This window comes from Poromitra crassiceps (genome assembly GCF_964638095.1).
Source record: "Poromitra crassiceps genome assembly, chromosome: 16".
NCBI classification, from domain to species: domain Eukaryota; kingdom Metazoa; phylum Chordata; class Actinopteri; order Beryciformes; family Melamphaidae; genus Poromitra; species Poromitra crassiceps.
Genome location: NC_139645.1, coordinates 4,755,519 through 4,777,632, shown reverse-complemented (window position 1 = coordinate 4,777,632; position 22,114 = coordinate 4,755,519). Strand labels below are relative to the sequence as shown.

General features: G+C 43.1%; 2 protein-coding genes across 2 annotated transcripts in view; both read left to right on the top strand.

Annotated features, from left to right (window-relative positions):
- The window catches only part of coro2ba (coronin, actin binding protein, 2Ba), a 418,611-nt gene that overhangs the window by 189,771 nt on the left and 206,726 nt on the right, over window positions 1–22,114 (top strand). The gene's annotated exons all lie outside the window — the stretch shown is intronic.
- Window positions 1–22,114, top strand: part of LOC310791071 (A disintegrin and metalloproteinase with thrombospondin motifs 7-like) — a gene marked incomplete at both ends in the record, with an annotated part of 110,864 nt that overhangs the window by 26,278 nt on the left and 62,472 nt on the right. Inside the window, 3 exons of the mRNA XM_083652784.1 lie at window positions 5,903–6,052; window positions 7,011–7,154; window positions 21,152–21,296. Of these exons, the coding sequence (XP_083508910.1) occupies window positions 5,903–6,052; window positions 7,011–7,154; window positions 21,152–21,296 (439 nt within the window). The remainder of the gene's footprint in view (window positions 1–5,902; window positions 6,053–7,010; window positions 7,155–21,151; window positions 21,297–22,114) is intronic.

The window sequence follows — 22,114 nt, the reverse complement described above, 5'->3', positions numbered from 1 at the left end:
CCACGGCTGGCTGCCATATTTGAAGTGATGTTTGAAGCCTCGCCAAATATTGGACTACAGGCTCCATTGTTCATTCATGTCACATTTATATCGCAAACAAAAGGCTCAAATTGAAGGCACTTGACTTCCTATCAGCGGGGAAGGACTGCTGCGCTTTCCAACAAGCAAGTGTTACAGAGGCAGGAGGACGAGAGATGTTCCTCCCTGTGCCTCTGTCAGTGCAACCTGACAGCACCGCTGACAGTTCACTCTCAATCTGAGAACTTCAATCTGTCTCCAAGCTAGAAATCTGAGCGCTATAGAGACAGTCCGCATGTCTGGGAACGCGAGTGGGTTAAAACCGCCGATATATCTCATGGGCTGACTCACCAAAAGACGGTGCTGCGGCTCTAAACTACAGGTTTGGGGGCTCTAGAGCAGAACACAAGACGTCTGCTCAGCTGTGCGTTTACTGCGGTGGTTAAATCCCCGATCGTGTCTGCCTGGGCTGGGCTATCAGCTAAATTCTAACTTTGCTGAATGGATGGAACGGGGGTTTTTACCCCACCCTGACCCCGCCCCCAGGCTAACCCAGCGTCTATTGTGGGCGTTCCTAGAGCCTGTATGGGCGTTCCCAGACATGCCGACTGTCTCTATGAGTAATCTGAGACCAAGAGGCATTTTCACGTGAAAATGAATGGGAGACTTGACAGTGTGCGGAGTAACCCCGCTACTGGCCATGCTCTGGTTAAGGTCGGAATATGAATGTTCAGTGAATTCAATGAATATAAATAAAAAAATTAAAAAAATCAGTCTGCCCACATATAAAGCAGTCCGCCAGCAAAAAAAGTAAGAAAAGATCCCACTTATATGTGATTTTATTTCAGAAATATTGCATTGGGATTTGTTTGGCAGAATAGGCTACTGTTGGAACTGCTCGGCCCTTCGTGAGTTAAAAAAATAATAATAATCCAAGAATGCCAAGTTGATAATGGTGTCCTTATGGAAAACATTCCCAAGTTGTCTTGGAAGAATGAACTCCTCAAGAGCACAAGCACCGAACAACAACATCTAGGCCAGCTTCCGATGGGTTGTGTTCATTTAAAGTTTAAACGAATGGTTTAAATTTTAAACCATCAGTTACAATGCACAACCTTTCCCATCTGTCGCAGCACCTCTGTACTACAGGCTGTGGACTGTATGGCCTATTTTGAGGTAGGAAAGTCCAAAAGTAGGCCTAACCGTCAGAGCGGGAAGTTTAAACCGCAGCTCTATTTAAATCTTTGGCTTTTGGGAAGAGCCTGAAGGAGAGAGCGAGTCTTGAGAGACAGAAACAACCCGTTAGAGCAGGGATGTCAGAGCAGGGATGTCAGAGATACGGCCGCGGGCAGGATCCGGCCCGCGGGCAGGTTTCATCCGGCCCGCGAGATGTTTTGGAATATTAAAAAATATATATATATATTATTATTATTATTAAATTCGCACCCCATTATCATGAACTACATGTGGCTAATAAGCAAGCTAAGAGTTCATTCATAAGTTAATTAACCTGCACTACAAGGAAGTATGTCAGTAGGTCATCAGGTGTAAACAAAGCCGCCATGATGCCACGCTGGAATTGAATCGCGCATTCAGCTACCTACCAAAAAACAAAAGAATCAACAAGATCAGGCGCGGACTGCATAAAAAAAAAAAAAAAAAAAAAAAAAATTGTGCCCGCAGTCAGGCCACTCACTGAACAGCAGGCCAGGCACCGCCTACTGGTTTACTAGTGGTTTTATTACTTTATTCAGGGTTAAAGTGGGTGCATCTCATTGTAAAATTGGACTTGGCCCAAATTGGGCTTCAAACGGCCCAAATTGGGCTTCAAACGGCCCAAATCTGGCTTTAAACGACCCAAATTGGGCTTCAAATGGCCCAAATCTGGCTTCAAACGGCCCAAATTGAGCTTTAAACAGCCCAAATCTTTCGGACGCCGGCACGCGCGTCGGCCCGTATCGGCCTGGCCTGCTTGGTATCTAATGCCTAGCCTGAATTATGATCCCAGTCCGCCCCTGAACAAGATGCTGTCGAAAAAGAGAAAGGTTGACACGGAATGCAGGCAGTTTCAAGAGAAATGGAAAGAGCAGTATTTCTTTTGTGAAGTAAATGGGTAAATGAGTCGAATTGATTTTAGTAAAAAAAAAAATCCGGCCCCCATGAGGTCTCAGTTGAACAAATCCGGCCCTCTACCTAATATGAGTCTGACACCCCTGCGTTAGAGATCTACAAGCATCGAGACGCACAAACGGGTAAATATACTGTGAGTGCCTATAGAAGGTGTGTCTACGACTGGGTCTATCTTTATGCAACTGGCCCCTGGAGTGGGAATAAACCAGCATGGAGTAAAAGACATGAGATCAAGAGAAGTGCTCTGACGAAGTGCTCTGACGAAGGTCGTAGAAAGCAAAGGCTTGCATTGATTTAAATGAGTGCATGTTCCTCTTTGAATTCACAAAGCTTCGGCTGGGGGAGCAGTAGATTTCCATCTAGAATGGGAGATCAATGAATAGTAGGGGTGTGCCACCTTAGGCACCTCACGATTCGATTCGATTACGATTAAGGGTGCTACTATTCGATTATTAAACGATTACGATTAATCACGATTTTCGATGCATCTTTTTCACCAAACAGGATTTTTTTTAAGCAAGGTATATTTGTCAGTATCCATTAATTAAAGTAAACAAACAAATGTACCTCCATTATCTTCAGTTGCGACTGAAGTCCAGGCATCACATGTTACAGCCACCCTGCATTCAGTGATTCCAGTTTCCAGTACTTCGGTTTTGGTCTCGTTTTACAGTTAAGGAACTGCTTTCCGGGCGAAATACCGTATTTTTTGCAAATAAAGCAAAAAAAAATTGCAAAAAAAATTGCAAAAAAAAAAAAATGCAATTTTTTGCAAATCGATAATCGAACATTGTGAATCGATTTTAATCGTCACGTGACTCATCGCGATGCATCGATTATACGATTAATCGGCACACCCCTAATGAATAGGGGAAAGGGTGATGGATGAGTGTGAGGAGGGGACACAGCGTTCAGTGGCGTGAGAGTGGATATGGTCATTATATTACTACAGTACAGCGCAGCAGAGAAGTGGCCGGGCGGGTAATTGCTGGGGTGTTTTGGAGGACAATTAAGCTGTGTTCACACCGAGATATTTATTTTTCTCCCTGTCGCTCGATTCAACCCTTTGGAATCGCTCTGTCGCTGTGTTTAAATCGCTCCGCAAACCCGGGAGCGCACTCCGCCGCTCGGGCCGAGGTGTTCATACTCGGAGCTCGGAGAGAGGGAGAGACTATTTTGTGCACAATTGGCGGCACCTGTGTCGGCCCGCTGATAGATGTGGGCGGGGTGCAGCGAGCTTGAGAAACGAGAGAGATCTTCACTGTCAAGAAACAAGCAGCACACAGCTCTAACGTTAGACAGGATGAAAACGCAAACAACACAACGATGCAAGAATGAATAAATACTCCGGGGTTACGGCAGCCAATCAGCGTTGAGCGGCGAGCGACTGTTGGCGGCGAAATTTCGCTCGAGTTGGGATATTTCATCTCGGGCGACGAGCGGATTTTCGCCCTATCGCTCCGTCTCTGGCGCTCGGACGCCCAGCGATTTTTCTCCCGGGCGAATATACGCTCAATCGCTCGTTTGCGTTGACTTTGTATGTAAACTCGATGCCAGCGAAAAACTTGAATAGGTCGGTGTGAACGCAGCCTAGAGGTACAAACAAGAGGCAAAAATATGAGAGTATAAGTTTCTCCTCTCACTCGTGCTTTCAGCTTTCTGTTGCCATGACGCCCCATCCTCCGTTCCTCTGATTTGCACACCGCCCCAAATCCTCCTTCCTCCTCCCCCGGTCCTCCTCCCTGGCTGATGGGGTCTCCTCACCTCTCCTCATTGCTATCATTATCCATCATCCATCATCCCATGTCTCATTCTTCATCCTCCTCCTGTAACTTCTCATTGCTGCAGTTTCTCCATCTATTTTCTCTTATCTTGCTTTCTGCCCTCCCTTTCCTGGTCTTCTCCTTTCATTTCAACTTTTAAGCAAAAACTAGATCATTGATTTTCGAACCACTGGCAAATTGGAATGCTGTCTGGATGACTGTGAGGAGGACTTTCCAGTGATAAAGTAAGCAATCAATTAGAAATCAAATGCAAAGAGCAACTGTTAATATAATAACTTTGCTATCAACATAATCAACTTTGCAGCCAGTGGTGAAATAATCCTCGACTGCGGTGAAAGTTGCCCGAAGTTTGCTTATCTCCACCGGCAGGTCAGGGTAGATGTGACGCGGAGTACGTGCCTCGAAAAGGCGAGGGTGGCCTTGCCCTTTGCGAGGCCCCGTAATCGGGCGATGTCGATATCGAGCGATATCGGGGAGGGAAAGTTCTCAGCACCCTCTGGAATAAGCTCCGTTGTGTATTTAGTGGGAGATGTATGTACGGCACCCTCTGTCCCCGCTGCAGCTTCCTTTTTCCATTCCTCAAGGTTGAATGCGGTCAAGAGCGTCTGTGAAACTGCTTTCTCAGCTACCACTTGGGTACGGTCCTTGGGGAATCCATTTATTATCTCTCCAATCTCATGGTGCAGGCCTTGAAAACTTGTTGTTGCCGAATATATATATATACCGGTATATAGATATATATATAGATATATATATAGATATATATATATAAGTTTTCAAGGCCCTCCGCGTCACATCTACCCTGACCTGCCGGTGGAGATAAGCAAGCTTCGAGCAACTTTCACCACAGTCGAGGATTATTTCACCACTGTCTGCAAAATGTTATTACGGTTTATTATGTTGATAGCAAAGTTATTATATTAACAGTTGCTCTTTGCATTTAATTTCTAATATATATATATATATATATATATGTATATATATCTAATTATTGCCTCAGCTCTGTGCGAAGGGTGGAAATGTCAGGATGAGGATAGCCTCACGGGTGAGCTGAGGTCATCACGGAGAAGAACAGGGAAATCCCGGAATGGAATATTTTTGTTGAGTGAACTGAACTGCATTGAACTGGTAACATGGAACTCCCGAAGTGGAATGTTTTTGTTCCTTTATCAACTGAACTGAGGGAACTGGACTGAACTATAAAGAACATTCTTCTAGCCATTTAGTTCAACACAGTCTTGTGCTCCAGTTATTTCCACTGTGAGTTGACGGCCCTCTGCCATCTTGTCTCACCCGTTTAGTTTAGTTATAGTTTACTCTGGTTATTTCTTTCTGGCTGCTGGAGCTTCATGTCCAAGCAATGTTAAATTGAACGGTGGATATTAAGTCTTAAGTGACCTTTGTCGCTTACTCACCTGCAATTAAAATGTATTATTATTATTGTCATTATTGTTATTTTAACAAAACAAAACCCGATAATGTAATGATTACTACATTAAAGAGAACAGTTATTAGGTTCATTTTTGTTTAGATCATTGGGAGATTTATTACGTTAACAGGATTATTACACCAAAAGCTGCAAATTGTTATTAGAGTTCATGTTTATTACGTCAATGGGCTAGTGGGCATGGAAAGTTCATCCGTTCGAAGTTGGCCCATGACCTAGTTTCTACAAATGTGAACACAACACATTCATGACATTTTGAGATACAGACAGATAAACGGTGGCGAAAATAATTATGACTTCTCGGTTCACCTCCATTGGCGCAGGTAATGAGTTTTCTGATCGGAGCACACAGCGGTTCAGCAGATATGACCCCCTTCTCGTTTCCCTCCCTGCACCTCCCTCCTCCTCGGTTCCTTCTCCCATCATTTAGTTTCTTTCTCCGTCTCCACTTCGTCCTCATCTTCTCGTCTCACCCGGGGTACCGTATGTGACTGACAACCTTGACCGCCCCCCCCTCTGACAGGAAGGACATCTGTGCCGCCATCAACACGCCGTGCGAGACGCTGGGTCTGTCCCACGTGGCGGGGATGTGTCAGCCCCACCGCAGCTGCAGCATCAGCGAGGACACCGGCCTCCCGCTGGCCTTCACCGTGGCGCACGAGCTGGGACACAAGTAAGCGTCCACTACTGTGCACACACACACACACACACACACACACACACACACACTAACGCAGTGGTTCCCAACCTTAGGGTCGCGACCCAAAGACCCTGAAATTCAAATACGGTTGCCTGATTTTTTTTTTTTTTTTTTTTTTTACACCACACACAATTTAAAACTAGCGAAGATGATTAGGGTCACTTGCATTTAGTTTAGTTGCATGATTTTAAAGTGATAATCTCTAAGATTTTAGTTTTGTTCTCTTGGGTGACACCTATGGCGATGAGTGGTAATTGCAGGTGAGATCCAAACACACCAAAAATGTTTGAGATTATAACTTTAAATCAGGATTCTGAGAATAAAGGTGGAATTCTGAAAATAAAGTCTGAATTTTGAGATTAAAGTCAGAATTCTCAGATTAAAGTCAGAATTGATGATATTATCGACGGTGATTTTTGTGACATCAAAAATCGGGTCACGAGCCAAAAAAGGTTGGGAACCCCTGCACTAAGGGCTCAATTATGCTCCATTTTCATATGAAAATAAATAACGTCAAACGTTTCAAACGGTGTAACCGTCACTACCCCACATACTTCCATGCGTCTTTCACGTTGGTATCGTGTTAAGCAATACGTCATCCACTAGTGGGCAGTAGAGAGTCAAATGTGTGAGTGTGTGGTACTGCTCTGTTTCATCTGTAGCCGTAAGCTTTCAGAAAACGCTCAGAATTAATAAGCCCGAAATGAACGCAGAGAGAATACGGACAGAAAGCTCCCTCTGTATGCATATCCGTATTTAACGTCGAGCATCATTTAAAATGGCAATTTTTTTTTTTTAATGAATGGGATTTTTTCCCCCTTTAAAGATATCCTCATGAATTTCCACCAGTTTAATCTTCACATTAAGAGAAATATTTTTTGTATCACTTGACCTTCTCTCTCTGTGTGGGATGTGTTTCTATGTCTCACAGCTTTGGGATTCAGCATGATGGCAACGGTAATGACTGTGAACCCATTGGGAAAAGACCTTTCGTCATGTCTCCACAGCTCCTGTACGGCACCGCCCTGCCCAGCTGGTCCCGCTGCAGCCGCCAGTACATCACCCGCTTCCTGGAGTGAGTGCTGCACACACACTGTACCACCACACTGCTACTGACTCACATTAGCCCTGTTCGGAATCGGAATCGGAATCGACTCTTTAGTGTGTTCACCGTTTCTTGATAGTGTCCGAATTAGGGCTGCCACTAACGATTATCTTCATAATCGATTAATCCGTCGATTATTTTCTCGATTCATTGATTAGTTGTTTGGTCTATAAAATGTCAGAAAATGGTAGCAAATGACGATCAGTGTTTCACCAAAGTCCAAGATGATGCCCTCAAATGTCTTGTTTTGTCTACAACTCAAAGATAAATATCAGTTTACTGTCATACAGGAGTAAAGAAACCAGACAATATTCACATTTAAGAAGCTGGAATCAGAGAATTTAGACCTTTTCTCTTAAAATTGTACTCAAAACGATTAATCGATTATCAAAATAGTCGTCAATTAATTTTCTGTCGATCGACTAATCGATTAATCGTGGCAGCCCTAGTCCGAATTCTCAACTGTTAATTTGATTCACTATATAGTCCACTATGTAAGGGATAATGTATACTGAGCCGGTGATTACTGTGGAAATAATGACCGACAGGTGAATGATTTAGCCCGACGCGCAGCGGAGGGCTAAATCATTCACCGCCAATGACGTCTTTGACGTGTTATCAGAAATAGCCCTCCCCGCCAATGACGTGTTTGACGTGTTTTTGTTTTTATTACTGCAGGGCGTAGTTTAAACACTTCCCCAGCCTGTCACATGGTATCAGGTCCCTATCATCTAAGACAACACGTGAACAAACACATACCGCAGCTGTTGTTTTGAAATTGAGCAGGAGGAAAAGCAGAAAACTGGTAACGCTTCCTGGTGCAGATAGGAGAAACGCCATTGAAACGCGCCTCGGCGTGCTGCACGAGCTGGAGTCGCCTTCCTCTGTGCCAGCCGGGAGAAAGTAATCAAGAGATGTGTTTGATCATCGGAGGAATGAGGAAATGATCGATCAGTTTGCGAGGGCGGTGAGGACGTGTTGAATAGCCGAGGGGAAAACGGGAACGATCAGATAGCAGGGGATATGACAGGGAGACATGGACGAGGAAGGGTGCAAAATAAACACACAACAGCAAGGCACAAGGCAGAAGCGGGAGTCAGAGCAGCCCGCTGTCCTTTCTCAAGAGCTATTCAGTTGGTTCATGTAATCGCTGGGCTGCGTGCCCTCCAGTGTTGCTCCTGGCCAATCCCAGCGCCACAGGGCGTGGTTATTGCTTATCATATGTGGGGTTAGAAATCTAAAAGGGGGATCGTGTTTGTGTGTGTGTGTGTGTGTGTGTGTGTGGCTGTCTGTCTGTCTGTCTGTCTGTCTGTCTGTCTGTCTGTCTGTCTGTCGGTGTGTCTGTCTGTCTGTCTGTCTGTCTGTCTGTCTGTCTGTCTGTCTGTCTGCACACTCACTCACACCGAGTAAACTGTATTGTTGAATGTAAAAAAAAAGCACTTCATGTGTATATATATATATATATATATATATTTTTTTTTTTTTGTCATTTGTGTCCTAACGAATAATATTTACATGTCTGATGTCAATACAGTTCAAAATAAAAGAATTGAGAGCGAGTTCTGCATGAGATTGTGTGCATAAATACATAAATGCCATTTTCTGCAATTTCTTTTCTCAGAGAGACATTTTGGGGGAAAACAGGGTGTATATAAATGGCTATAAGTAGAGTACAGAACATGCTAAAAGCTCACTTTTTTTTCCCTGGTGAACCCAGAGACGTACATCTTCATTTTGAGGTATTGCAAATCACTCTGGTGCTAATAGATAATTTACTGGGGGTCTTGAAAGATGACCAACAATTATGAAAATCTTTGGCCTGTGCTAAATATTGGCAGTCCTAAACTGGCGGTGAATGAGTTAATATTCACCTGAAGGTCATTATTTCCAGTAATCACTGGCTCAGTATACATTATCCCGCTTAGAACACGGCCTACAACTAAATCATTCAATAATCTGACAAAAATAATTATTCAAATAGATTTTTTAATAGCGTTTTCAACACAAAGCGGTTTCATTCGTAATTGGCACACAAGACACCACAGCTGCAACTGGTTGGCCTAATTAGTAGCGTCTGCGGACAAAATGCTCTTACCAACTGATTAATCCAGGTGTGGCAGAGCAGCGGTCGGTTGTCGAGAAATAATGACCGGTGAATATTGTTGATTGACCAATCAGAATCGAGTATTCGAGAGAGCCGTGTTCTAAAAAATATATATAGTATACCACAATGCAATGCCGTCGTGTTTACCGACGTAATGTGGGGCTGGGCAGCTGTGGCTCAGGAGGTAGAGCGGGTCGTCCACTAACCAGAAGGTCGGTGGTTCGATCCCCGGCTCCTCCAGTCCGCATGTCGAAGTGTCCTTGGGCAAGACACTGAACCCCGTATTGCTCCCGATGGCGTGGCAACTGGCCGCCTTCGGCGTGTGAATGGGTGAATGTAGGCACATTGTAAAGCACTTTGGATAAAAGCGCTATATAAATGCAGTCCAAGGAAGAGTGAGATAGTGTCCGAAACTCGTTTGATCGTTCATATAGTTCACTATTATGATCAACACTACATATAGTTCACTATTATGATCAACACTACATATAGTTCACTATAGGATAAACACTACATATAGTTCACTATATGATAAACACTACATATAGTTCACTGTATGATAAACACTACATATAGTTCACTATTATGATAAACACTACATATAGTTCACTATATGATAAACACTACATATAGTTCACTATTATGATAAACACTACATATAGTTCACTATATGATCAACACTACATATAGTTCACTATTATGATCAACACTACATATAGTTCACTATATGATAAACACTACATATAGTTCACTATATGATAAACACTACATATAGTTCACTATATGATCAACACTACATATAGTTCACTATATGATAAACACTACATATAGTTCACTATTATGATCAACACTACATATAGTTCACTATATGATAAACACTACATATAGTTCACTATATGATCAACACTACATATAGTTCACTATATGATAAACACTACATATAGTTCACTATATGATAAACACTACATATAGTTCACTATTATGATAAACACTACATATAGTTCACTATATGATAAACACTACATATAGTTCACTATTATGATCAACACTACATATAGTTCACTATATGATAAACACTACATATAGTTCACTATATGATAAACACTACATATAGTTCACTATATGATCAACACTACATATAGTTCACTATATGATCAACACTACATATAGTTCACTATATGATAAACACTACATATAGTTCACTATTATGATCAACACTACATATAGTTCACTATATGATAAACACTACATATAGTTCACTATTATGATCAACACTACATATAGTTCACTATATGATCAACACTACATATAGTTCACTATTATGATCAACACTACATATAGTTCACTATATGATAAACACTACATATAGTTCACTATATGATAAACACTACATATAGTTCACTATTATGATCAACACTACATATAGTTCACTATATGATAAACACTACATATAGTTCACTATATGATAAACACTACATATAGTTCACTATTATGATCAACACTATGGGGAATAGTGAGTGAGTGAACACGGCTACTGTGCGTCTCTCTGCCTGCCGAGAGCAGAAATAACTCCTACTTGACATCCAGTTCAACTTTCCCTGTTGCACGCTTCATAATTGAATCAAATAGGCATTCGTTATGAATAGAATTTACTTTTTTAGTCGGCCTGTTGCCACCATGAGACCTTTAGATGAAAAAGACAGAATTGAAAACATTATTTTGGAATTCCATCTATCTATCTTTATTATCTTTTTAAAGTATTTAACCTCAAGATGTTCTCAAATTCAAAACGCGTTCTGGAAGACTTGAGGCATGGCAAAAATCTAAAAGTCCAAGCTTGAGTGGAACGTTCTGTGTGATAACCGTGCTTTTTGTGGAGTATCTCTTTTAGCTAGGTGTCAAACTGTAGCACTTCTTTGCTGCAAAGGTAATCTATAACTTATGAATAAATGCATTTCATATTTTATCCTATCCATCTCATGGGAGTTGAAATGGAATAGCTTTCCCTCTCCTTTTGAACCTGTAAAGTAAAGCTACAGTAGCTACTTGTCAGATTTCAGGAGATCTGTCTATATCTATCTATCATCTATTCATCTATTCATCTATCTATCTGTCTATCTGTCTATCTGTCCGTCTGTCTGTCTGACTGTCTGTCTGTCTGTCTGACTGTCTGTCTGTCTGTCTGTCTGTCTGTCTGTCTGTCTGTCTGTCTGACTGTCTGTCTGTCTGTCTATCTGTCTGTCTGTCTGTCTGTCTGTCTGTCTGTCTGTCTGGTGGTTCTAGCTACAACATCACATGTGTTGGATGTCTTGAATATTTCACCATAGCCATAGCTGTCCCAGTTTATCAGCTCAACACATCTGGAATGCATTAGGAGGGGCTGTGTAGCTTCTCATTGTAGCATCTTGACTCCGCAGTGAAAAAGAAATGGCTGAGGGAGAGATAATGTACATGCACCCGTGGGAGTGTGTGACACAATGGCCACTGGTGAGTGTGTGTGTGTGTGTGTGTGTGTGTGTGTGTGTGTGTGTGTGTGTGTGTGTGTGTGTGTGTGTGTGTGTGTGTGTGTGTGTGTGTGTGTTGGGTTTGTGCGTGCGTGCGTGCGTGCCTGCATACATTCCAACCTCTGAAAGTTATTATTTGTCACTTGAAATGATTGGTCCCCATGGTACTTATTTTTAGCAGCCATGGTGTGGACATGTTCCTAATAGTGTTCATATGCAGAACTGCATGGTCAAAATATTCACCTTATTCCTGGACTTACGTTTCCCATGATTCTCAGCGGTTGCCGGTTGTCGACTTCCTGTTTACATTTTGTCACTAGCAAGTAGGTGCACGCCGCTGTCAAAGAGTGGGAACGTTTGGCTTATTTGATCCGAAATGGCTGAAAATAGTAACGTTGTGTGGTTGCATAGCGGCGATATTTTACAAAAACGAGGTGAATGTCAGTTCACTGGTACTGTATGGGCTTATTTTAGCCGAAATGGCTAAAAATAGTATGTGTTTGCATAGCGGCCGCTTTTGTTTTGAAGGCTAAACGTCCAAACTGGAACTCTTATTATTTGGTCATTGAACGGAGCTTTAGCGGGTCTCTCTCTTTCAAAGTTCAAGATATTGTCACTCCGTTGTACAATTATGCACGTGTGAAATGATTGTGCTGGGGGGAAACAGGCAACCGGCAGGGTGTCATGGAAGCGCCCACGGTCTCACCAGGAAACTCATGAATAAGTAAGTGAAATATTCAGTGGAAATGGATATGAGTGAGAAAGCTCAGGAACTTCCAGACTTCTGAAGAAGTCACTGATGTGACCAAACTGCAGAGGCACGCGAATGAAGAGGAAAGTTTTTGCATTGTATTGCTTTATATTTGCATTTATTGCTTCACAATAAGATATCTAGGACTGTACAAAGAGAATAATACCGGATTTGCATTGAAATGCCCTGCTGGCATCTCCAAAACAATCTCTAGTGCATTTGTGATGTGGTGCCGGCACCTGTGTTGGGGTTTGTTACTCAAAAAAGTAATGGATTACATATTACTCCTAACTTTAAAAAAGGTAATGCCTTACTTTACTTAATTACTCCCTCTAGAAATGAATTCATTACATCACTGATGATGTCATCAGTGATGATGTCATCAGTGGTGATGTCATCAGTGATGTCATCAATGATTATGTCATCAGGGATGTCATCAGTCTGAGGCTCACGAGAGAGACTGAGGCTCACGAGAGACTGAGGGAGAGAGAGGAGAGGGGGAGAGAGGAGAGGGGGAGATAGACTGAGGGAGAGAGAGGAGAGGGGAAGAGAGACTGAGGGAGAGGGAGAGAGACTGAGAGAGAGGGAGAGAGAGGGGGGAGAGACTGAGGGAGAGGGAGGGAGAGAGAGGAGAGGGGAAGAGAGACTGAGGGAGAGGGAGAGAGAGGGGGGAGAGACTGAGGGAGAGGGAGAGAGAGGAGAGGGAGAGAGACTGAGGGAGAGGGAGAGAGAGGGGGGAGAGACTGAGGGAGACATTGTGTGCATGCCAATTTGGCAGGCAAGGCCACAGAGCAGCCGAGCTGCGGGCAAGGCCGCGCAGCGGGGCCAGCGCGGCGAGCTGCAGGATGTGCGATAGCGAGCCCGCACAGCGGTTAAGCTCGATTCTCGAACTCGATTCCTAGTTATTATATATAAATGTCACAAGTGCTGTGATACATTTATTTATTCATCTATGTATCTTATAGGATGACGTGGAACTGAGGAAAGTCCCAGGGGCCGGTTGCACAAAGCACCTTAAGTTAAGATTTTCCTTAGAGTCCAAGTTAAGGTGTCCATAAAATAGAATTGGCTGCATAAAACACCCTTAAATCTTGTGCTTATGTTTTCCTTAAAATGTTAAACCATAAGGAGAAGATTTAAGGGTGTTTTGTGCAGCCGATTCTATTTTATGGACACCTTAACTCTGACCCTAAGGGAAATCTTAACCTAAGGTGCTTTGTGCAACTGGACCCAGGTATTTTGATAATTCATCTGCAACTGAAGTAGATCAGAGGGAATTTTAATGTCGGTAGAAAATACTCCGATTCTGTATGTCAGAACCTCCTACTTTGTATTTTTTATTGCTGTCATTTCCTCATGAATGTTTCACCAGGAATCACTAAATATGATGTGTCTCATATTTTGATAGATGTATAATAGCACTGTATACATTAATTACACCTGCATGAGGATGACCGAAAAGGGGAAGAGCGTGGAAAAAAATACACCCTCAGACAAGTTTATAGTTAACTTTTGTGCGAGAGTGCGAGAGCAAAGATCACTGAGAAATCATTTGTCTTTCTTAACTAGAAGGGCACTCGCCAAGGCCAATAGTCCAGTCTGCTATGATGTGCAACTGTTGTGAGTCGGATCAGAACCGCTCCAAAATGTAAGGGGTTCTGCCTCGGCCCATGCTGGCCCATGACAGGCTGACATGTCAGCCTGTCAATCAGCTGTCAATGCGGTTTGTTGCCACACAATAAACCAGCGGTTTGTTCCAAGCCAGTGTGATCCTTGACTCGCTCTCACACGGCAGCCAATCAGCGTTGAACAGCGAGCGACTGATGCCAGCGTAATTTCGCTCGAGTTGGGATATTTCATCTGGGGCGACGAGCGAACTTTCTCCCTATCGCTCTGTCTCTGTCGCTCGGACGCCCAGCGATTCTTCTCCCGGGCGAATATACGCTCAATCGCTCGTTTGCATTGACTTTGAATGTAAACTCGATGCCAGCGAAAAACTTTAATAGGTCGGTGTGAACGCAGCTTTACACACACAGGTCATATCTCGCTTGTCATGTCTTGTCTGTGAATTTGCATTTGTGCAGAAGTTAACTGAAGTGGCAAGTAATCCTGTGTTGGTGAACATTTATTTGAGTGCCCTTCTCTCTCAGCTGTTGTTATAGTCTCCCCACCCCTCCTCCCTTCTCTCCTTTTCTGTCTCTTCCTCTCTTTCTGTCTCCCTCCCTCTCTCTCTCTCTCTCTCTCTCTCTCTTTCTGTCTCCCTCCCTCTCTCTCTCTCTCTCTCTCTCTCTCTCTTTCCATCTGTCTTTCTTCTCCCTCTTTTTTTTCCTGTTTTTTTCCTGTTTTTGTAAAATACAGTTACAAAAAATAATATATATAGACAAATTGAGTATTATGTATACATGTAACACTCTAAACATAGCAAATACATGTTACTAGTAAAGAAAATACATCTAAAATGTTCTTTACTATGTATTTGCTGTGTTTAGAGTGTTACATACATGTAACACTCTAAACATAGCAAATACATGTTACTAGGAAAGAAAATACATCTACAATTTTTATAATAATAATATTTTATATTTTTTGTATTTACTTATTTCATATTATGCAACATTGCTGTTCTCACCCCCAATCCCTATTCATCTCATTCCTGTGGCAAAATGTAATTGCCTCAGCTTTCTGCCCCTCTGCTCTCTCTCTCTGTCTCACTCTCTCTCTCTCTCTCTCTCTCTCTCTCTCTGTCTCTCTCTCACTCTCTCTCTCTCTCTCTCTGTCTCTGTCTCTCTCTGTGTCTCTCTCTCTCACTCTCTCTCTGTCTCTCTCTCTCTGTGTCTCTCTCTCTCACACTCTCTGTCTCTCTCACTCTCTCTCTCTCTCTCTCTCTGTCTGTCTCTCACTCTCTCTCTCTCTCTCTGTCTCTCTCTCTCATTGTCTCTCTCTGTGTGTCTCTCTCTCTCTCTCTCTCTCTCTCTCTCTCTCTGTCTCTCTCTCTCTCTCTCTCTCTCTGTGTCTCTCTCTCTCTCTCTCTCACTCTCACTCTCTCTGTATCTCTCACTCTCTCTCTCTCTCTCTGTCTCTCTCTCTCTCTCTCTCTCTGTCTCTCTCTCTCTCTCTCTCTCTCTCTCTGTCTCTCTCTGTCTCTCTCTCTCTCTCTCTCTCTCTCTCCGTCTCACTCTCTCTCTCTCTTCTCTATCTCTCTCTGTCTCTCTCTCTCTCTCTCTCTCACTCTCTCTCTGTGTGTCTCTCTCTCTCTCTCACTCTCTCTCTCTCTCTCACTCTCTCTCTCTCTGTGTCTCTCTCTGTCTCTCGCTCAGTCTCTCTCTCTCTCTCTCTCTCTCTCTCTCTCTCTCTCTCTCGTGTGTCTCTCTGTCACTGATTGCAGTACAAGGCGTCCATTGTGGCCCGTGGGGGTTTGTTGTGTGCCGCCCCGGCTGTGTTGAGCGGTCGGGTCCGTAGGTGTTTCTTTATGTGGAATGCAGAAGGTCAGGGTGAAGCTGAGTGGTTGAGATCTTATCAGCACAGATGGGTTTGCACACAGACAGAGGCACCCTTGAGTGTCCAGAGGAGAATTCCTCAAAGGGCACAGCGGGGCCGGGCAGGTTGCAGAAAGCCCCCAGACGACCTTCTCCTGTGCTTAATTGCTGCAGCGAGGAGGAGGCCTGGAAGGAAGTTGCGAACACAGTTAACGCCCTACCGCTTGAGAATGCGGAGATGTACCCTCAAAGATGTGTCGATGCAAACACAATCCGTGTATTGATCGCGAGTTAAGCTTAATTTATACTTATTATAAAGTGTCGCTCGGCACACGGTCGCAGACGAAAAAGAAAGTGTCGCTCATGGTGTTGCATTTATACTTCGGTGAACGTTCGCCTCGGTTCAACGGTCACGTGACACCCGAACGCTATAACATGCTGACAGCCAAGATAAAATGCAAAATGCACAGTGAAACCACCTCGGAGGCAAGATGTAACGTACTTGGCTGCAGCCGCATATAAACGACACACAACCACACAACTCACCTCCTCTCTCTCTGGGAAACGCACAATGTTCTTTGTGATTTTCACAAAGTCATACATCAAGGACAGGCTGATAAAAATAGCGGGGACACGTTCATTAATTTCAATCTAGTGAAAACCAAAACAAGGAAGTCATGCCTGTTCCGTCTATATAGCCAATCAGACTTGCGCGACACTATGACGTAGTCGGCAACACTAGACATTTCACCAGGTAGCAGACACTGCTCGCCGACACTTGAAAGTGTCGACTCAAGTCCTCATTTCTGTCGGCGACCGTTTCAAAAGTGTCGGCAGACGAAGCATAAATTGGGCTTTAGTTCTGATGTGACAGAATCTATCCACCTTATTTTTGAATGCCCCACTGTAAAAAACAATTGTGGGTACAAGGTCCGGTTTAACGTCGCAGCTTACCATTTCCTTTGTTATACTCTGGCTGCAGACCCGAATTATAAACCGGAAACTGGAGTACGTTATAAAAGTTATAAATATAGTCACGTTATAAACAACTAACCAACGCTGGGGGTCCGTATGGAAACAGTGTTACTCGAAATGGTTCAAAGTTAAATCAATTTGGTCATTCAGTGGCGTTTTACTGCCATGTAAAGTAACTATTACGCTAGCTGTTAACATTAGCCACAGTAGCCGACTACCCACAATGCATTACGTTATCCCGGCACCCGAACGACACGGCTGTAGAGCAGAATGGCTCTGCTGTAAAATCTTCATAGACGTTTTTTTTTTGGTCAAGTTAAAACCATAGACCAGGGATACTCAACTTGCTTTGCCCGGGGGCCACTTTCGTGAAATGATAGGAGGCCAGGGGCCAGTTAATAAACAAACAATAATACATTTTTCTGTAGCGGATTGTAGGTTTTTGGGGTGTCAGCCGGAGTTTAGTCTGACAATGTTGTGCACAACGGATAGTTAGTTAGGTTAAGTTAGTTAGGTTAAGTACATACATAAGTGCCTGGGTAGCGAGCAGACGGCAGTATTTGACAATTTAGCAGCTAAATCATAGATTATTGAACGATATTCCATATTCCAGACTGAAATGCTATAACAGAAGTGGAGTATTGGCCAGAATGACATGAACATTTGGACACTTATTCAGCGGGTATCTTGCATGTTGCATGTTTTTTTTTTTGCAATTCCATCGCGGGCCACACAGGGGGAGCCCGCGGGCCGCATGTGGCCCGCGGGCCGCAAGTTGAGTATCACTGCCATAGACTGTAAAACAGTCTATTACACCGGAAGCGGAAGAAGCACCCATCAGGCATCATGGCAGCTAGAAATAAGGTGGATATGTTTTCCAACAAGGCCCGGCTTCATCAAAAGGGTGCAGTTTAAAGCCTGTGTGAATGCCCTCTGAGCCTGCGTTCTGCATGCTGTCCAGAGGCACTCATGGAGAACATTTTAATTGCCGCTGCTGTTGAACAGTCAACGTGATGTCACCTCAAACAAATGATTGTTTTGATCGGTGCTTGACAAGCGGCCAGCATATCTTTAAAGACACAGCAAAGCAGGAAGCCTATGTAGGTCAGACAGCTGTTAGCGTAGCACATGTTGGCACTAGGCACACAAACACTGCCCACTCCCTCGGAAAAATAAACTACCATCTGATATCCATTCCTTTCTTTGTATGAGAGACTGAGAGCTATTCACCTCCCTTGACTTTTTGCACGTGAAGTTACATAGGTTACAGTTAAACATTTTCCTTTCAAAATTGTTCTAATTCATGAATTCATTCATAGTATTCCCATGATGTCACATGCAATCACCTGCTGATTTATTACAATCACTGGCTGTTATTTTCCTACCAAGATGGCCGTGCAGTGATGTAACAGAATCCTATAATAAGAGTGTGTGTGTGTGTGTGTGTGTGTGTGTGTGTGTGTGTGTGTGTGTGTGTGTGTGTGTGTGTGTGTGTGTGTGTGTGTGTGTGTGTGTGTGTGTGTGTGTGTGTGTGTTGTGCGACCGGGCGGAATCTTTCAGGAAGTCTAAAGAGCACCCCTGCGGGTGACCTAACGCTCCCTAATTAGGTAATTAGGGCTGACTAAAGCTCGTTTTATACTCGCTGTGCCGCGAAGGGCGCGGGGGAGGAGCCAGGGGCGCAAGCGTCAAATGACGTCAATGTGTGGGGCGCGACCTCCGTAGGCCGCCCACCGCGTACCTGAAGATTTTTCTCACAGCGCGACCTCGGCACGGCTTCTCTCATACAAACATGCCCGCTTTCGAGCCACTGAGCCCTGAACACTGAGCTGTGTTTTCACCACATTTCTTGACCCATGTGGTAGGCTGAACTTTGATTTGCAACTGTTCGTTTTTAGTCATTTCACCAAGTAAATGTGTTGTGTTGAGAGCATGGTTGAGAGAGATTAAAAGCAGCACAGAGTAGGCTATCAGGGCTGAGAACTGAAATGGCTATTCAGTAAAAACTAGGGATGCACGATATATCGGCAATCATATCGGTATCGGCCGATGTTGGTCATTTTTCAACATATCGGTCATATCGGTATCGGTCAGATGTTGCAATGTAAATATCGGTTATCATTATCAGCCAAATTCTTCACATTGATATGAAATAATGCAGTAAATCTATGATTTATGGGCTTTTCCAAAGGCTTTGCAAATAAAGAAATGCATAACTTTTTCAAATTCAGTGTTAACATGTGTTTTTCAGTATGTACAAAATGTGATGATCATAAAAATGTGGTTTTATACAGATCATATCGACATCGGTAAATATCGGTTATCGGTCATAACAGCAATGTTAATTGTTAAATTTTCATATCGGTGCATCCCTAGTAAAAACAAGTTTGGTGATTCATTCATGTGCTGATGTACGGTCGTTTGAGAGTGAAAGCGCACTCAGTACTGCACATAATAGCGTTTCATTGCGACTTTTCACGGGCTGTTCTCACTGTTTACCATTGTACAATGTAAATGATGATCACTTGGCTGCCATTCTGAGTATAAAAGCATCTGCCCCAGCACGAGGTCTGCACGTGACTCGTGGAGCTCCGCCTTGCGGAGCCTTGCTCAAGTATAATGAGCCCTTAAATGGGCCAAAATGGCTAATTAGTGGCCCAAATTCCTCAACACAGGTTGAGCACCACGGAGAGCTCCAGAGTGGTGCAGCCCACAGGTGAGCACAGTTTGAACTCAGCCAGTGAACTCTGGAGCAGCACACAGGTGTGCTGAGTTGTAAATCAGCCATGAAGGAGGAAACCCCTCTGGGGAGAAAGAGCGAGAGAGGCTGCATGCCAACTCTGCGAGCAAGGCCTGACTAAAATGGCCTATTCCTTCCTGTGATGTCACACTCTTCTTGGTGAAGAATGTTACGTCTATATTAGTCAGTCTTCTTTCAATTGAAATGTTAATATTGCTGTATTTACATTGAGATGGACAAGGGAGTTATTTCAACTTTTAGTATAAGATCATGAATATGATTGAAATTCACATCACAGAACTCGTATTTATTTAATCACTGCAGACTCTTTTGACGATCTCATCAAATCTTTTGTGATGTAAATGTTGGCAGAATTTTCTGGCTGCTCCAAAGGCTACTATTTAATAATTCATGCATTCATTGAGAACATTATCTTCAGCCATTCCAGGTTACTAGGTTGTACATTCATTGTGAAGGCGTGCAATATCTCTGTCGTTTCAGCCTTCTTCTCATTCTTCCCCAGGCTTTGGCTGGAGAGCCTCTCTTTGAGCTCTTCCTAATTAGATTCTCTTTCAGTTATTTTCACAAGTTCTCTTCACGTTTAGACAATATGATTTTTATCAAGTAGCACTTAATTATGTGGTGCTTTCAGAGTTATTATTAACTTACCTACAGTAGGCGAGTATGATACAGTACATAGAAAGCTATAGTGAAAGACTTTGATAAGAACTCATCAGTGCCTCATAGGCGGTTTTGAAATTTTGAAGTTGAAATTTGTCCTCCGCATTTTTCCCATCCTGGCTCGTCCTCCTCCATGGAGCTGGACAGGAGCGGTGGTCATTCAAATTAGGTTGGCCCTATTTTGCTGCTATCTGGGTTAGATTGGATTGGTCTTACTTTTTCTCACTCAACTCTAATATGACTGACGATATTTGTTAAAATAATCAAAACAAATAATTCATGACCATGTCTCATGCTTAACCCTCCGGAGTCGACGATATCATATTTGACAGTAAAATTATGTATACTCGTGAATTTTACGAGGTTAAGAGGTTTCTAAATTACTGTACATATTTCTCTACTACTCAACTAAAGCATGCAGCAACAGGCCGATCTGTCTTCAGACCTACTGTATCAAGCTTATTTCATTATATTTTTAGTCTAATTAATTAATTAGTTAATCTTACTTGTTTCTATGCATTTTATTTGATATGTACCAATATGACCAGAAAACCATCATAAAACAGTGAAGAACATCTTGAAACAAGAAACGATCAAATTCACACACACACAAAATGAAATAAGCTTGATAAGTCTGTGTACAAGATAAAATAAGTTTATTCGTTTTTGCAGTGAGAGTGACTTTTTTTGTTTGTTTAAATCTGTGCACACCTGTATTTTCTCCCCTCCCCTCCATCAGTCGCGGGTGGGGCTGGTGCCTGGATGACGCCCCGGTGAAGGACCAGCTGTCTCTGAGCTCCATGCCCCCCGGGGTGCTGTACAGCGCTGCCCATCAGTGCCGCCTGCAGTACGGCTCAGGCTCCCTGCTCTGCGACGACGTGGACGTAAGAATCTCTGCAACCACAAACACACTCAGAGATAGCCTACCACAGCAGTCTGTAGGCTACTGGACGACATAGTATGTTATGATACAGTAGTCTGTAGGCTACTGGACGACATATTATGTTATGATACAATAGTCTGTAGGCTACTGGACGTCATAGTATGTTATGATACAATAGTCTGTAGACTACTGGACGTCATAGTATGTTATGATACAATAGTCTGTAGGCTACTGGACATCATAGTATGTTATGATACAATAAGTCTGTAGGCTACTGGACATCATAGTATGTTATGATACAGTAGTCTGTAGGCTACTGGACGACATATTATGTTATGATACAATAGTCTGTAGGCTACTGGACGACATATTATGTTATGATACAATAGTCTGTAGGCTACAGGGCGCCATAGTATGTTATGAAACAATAGTCTGTAGGCTACTGGACATCATAGTATGTTATGATACAATAAGTCTGTAGGCTACTGGACATCATAGTATGTTATGATACAATAGTCTGTAGGCTACTGGACGTCATAGTATGTTATGATACAGTAGTCTGTAGGCTACGTATATAGGGATATAGGGTGGATTCAGACCCACACGAACACTTCTTCTTCTTCTGTGGTGTTTTATGGCAGTTGGCATCCTTTATGTTGCATTACCGCCTCCTTCTGGAGTTATCCATCCACTGTTTCCCTACATTCTGTCCCGATACTCTCCCTCCAGCTCACCGCCCCGCACGAACACAATCCACATCCACAATCCTATGACGTCATCAGTGATGTCATAGGGCATGAGGCATAGTCACTCACATAA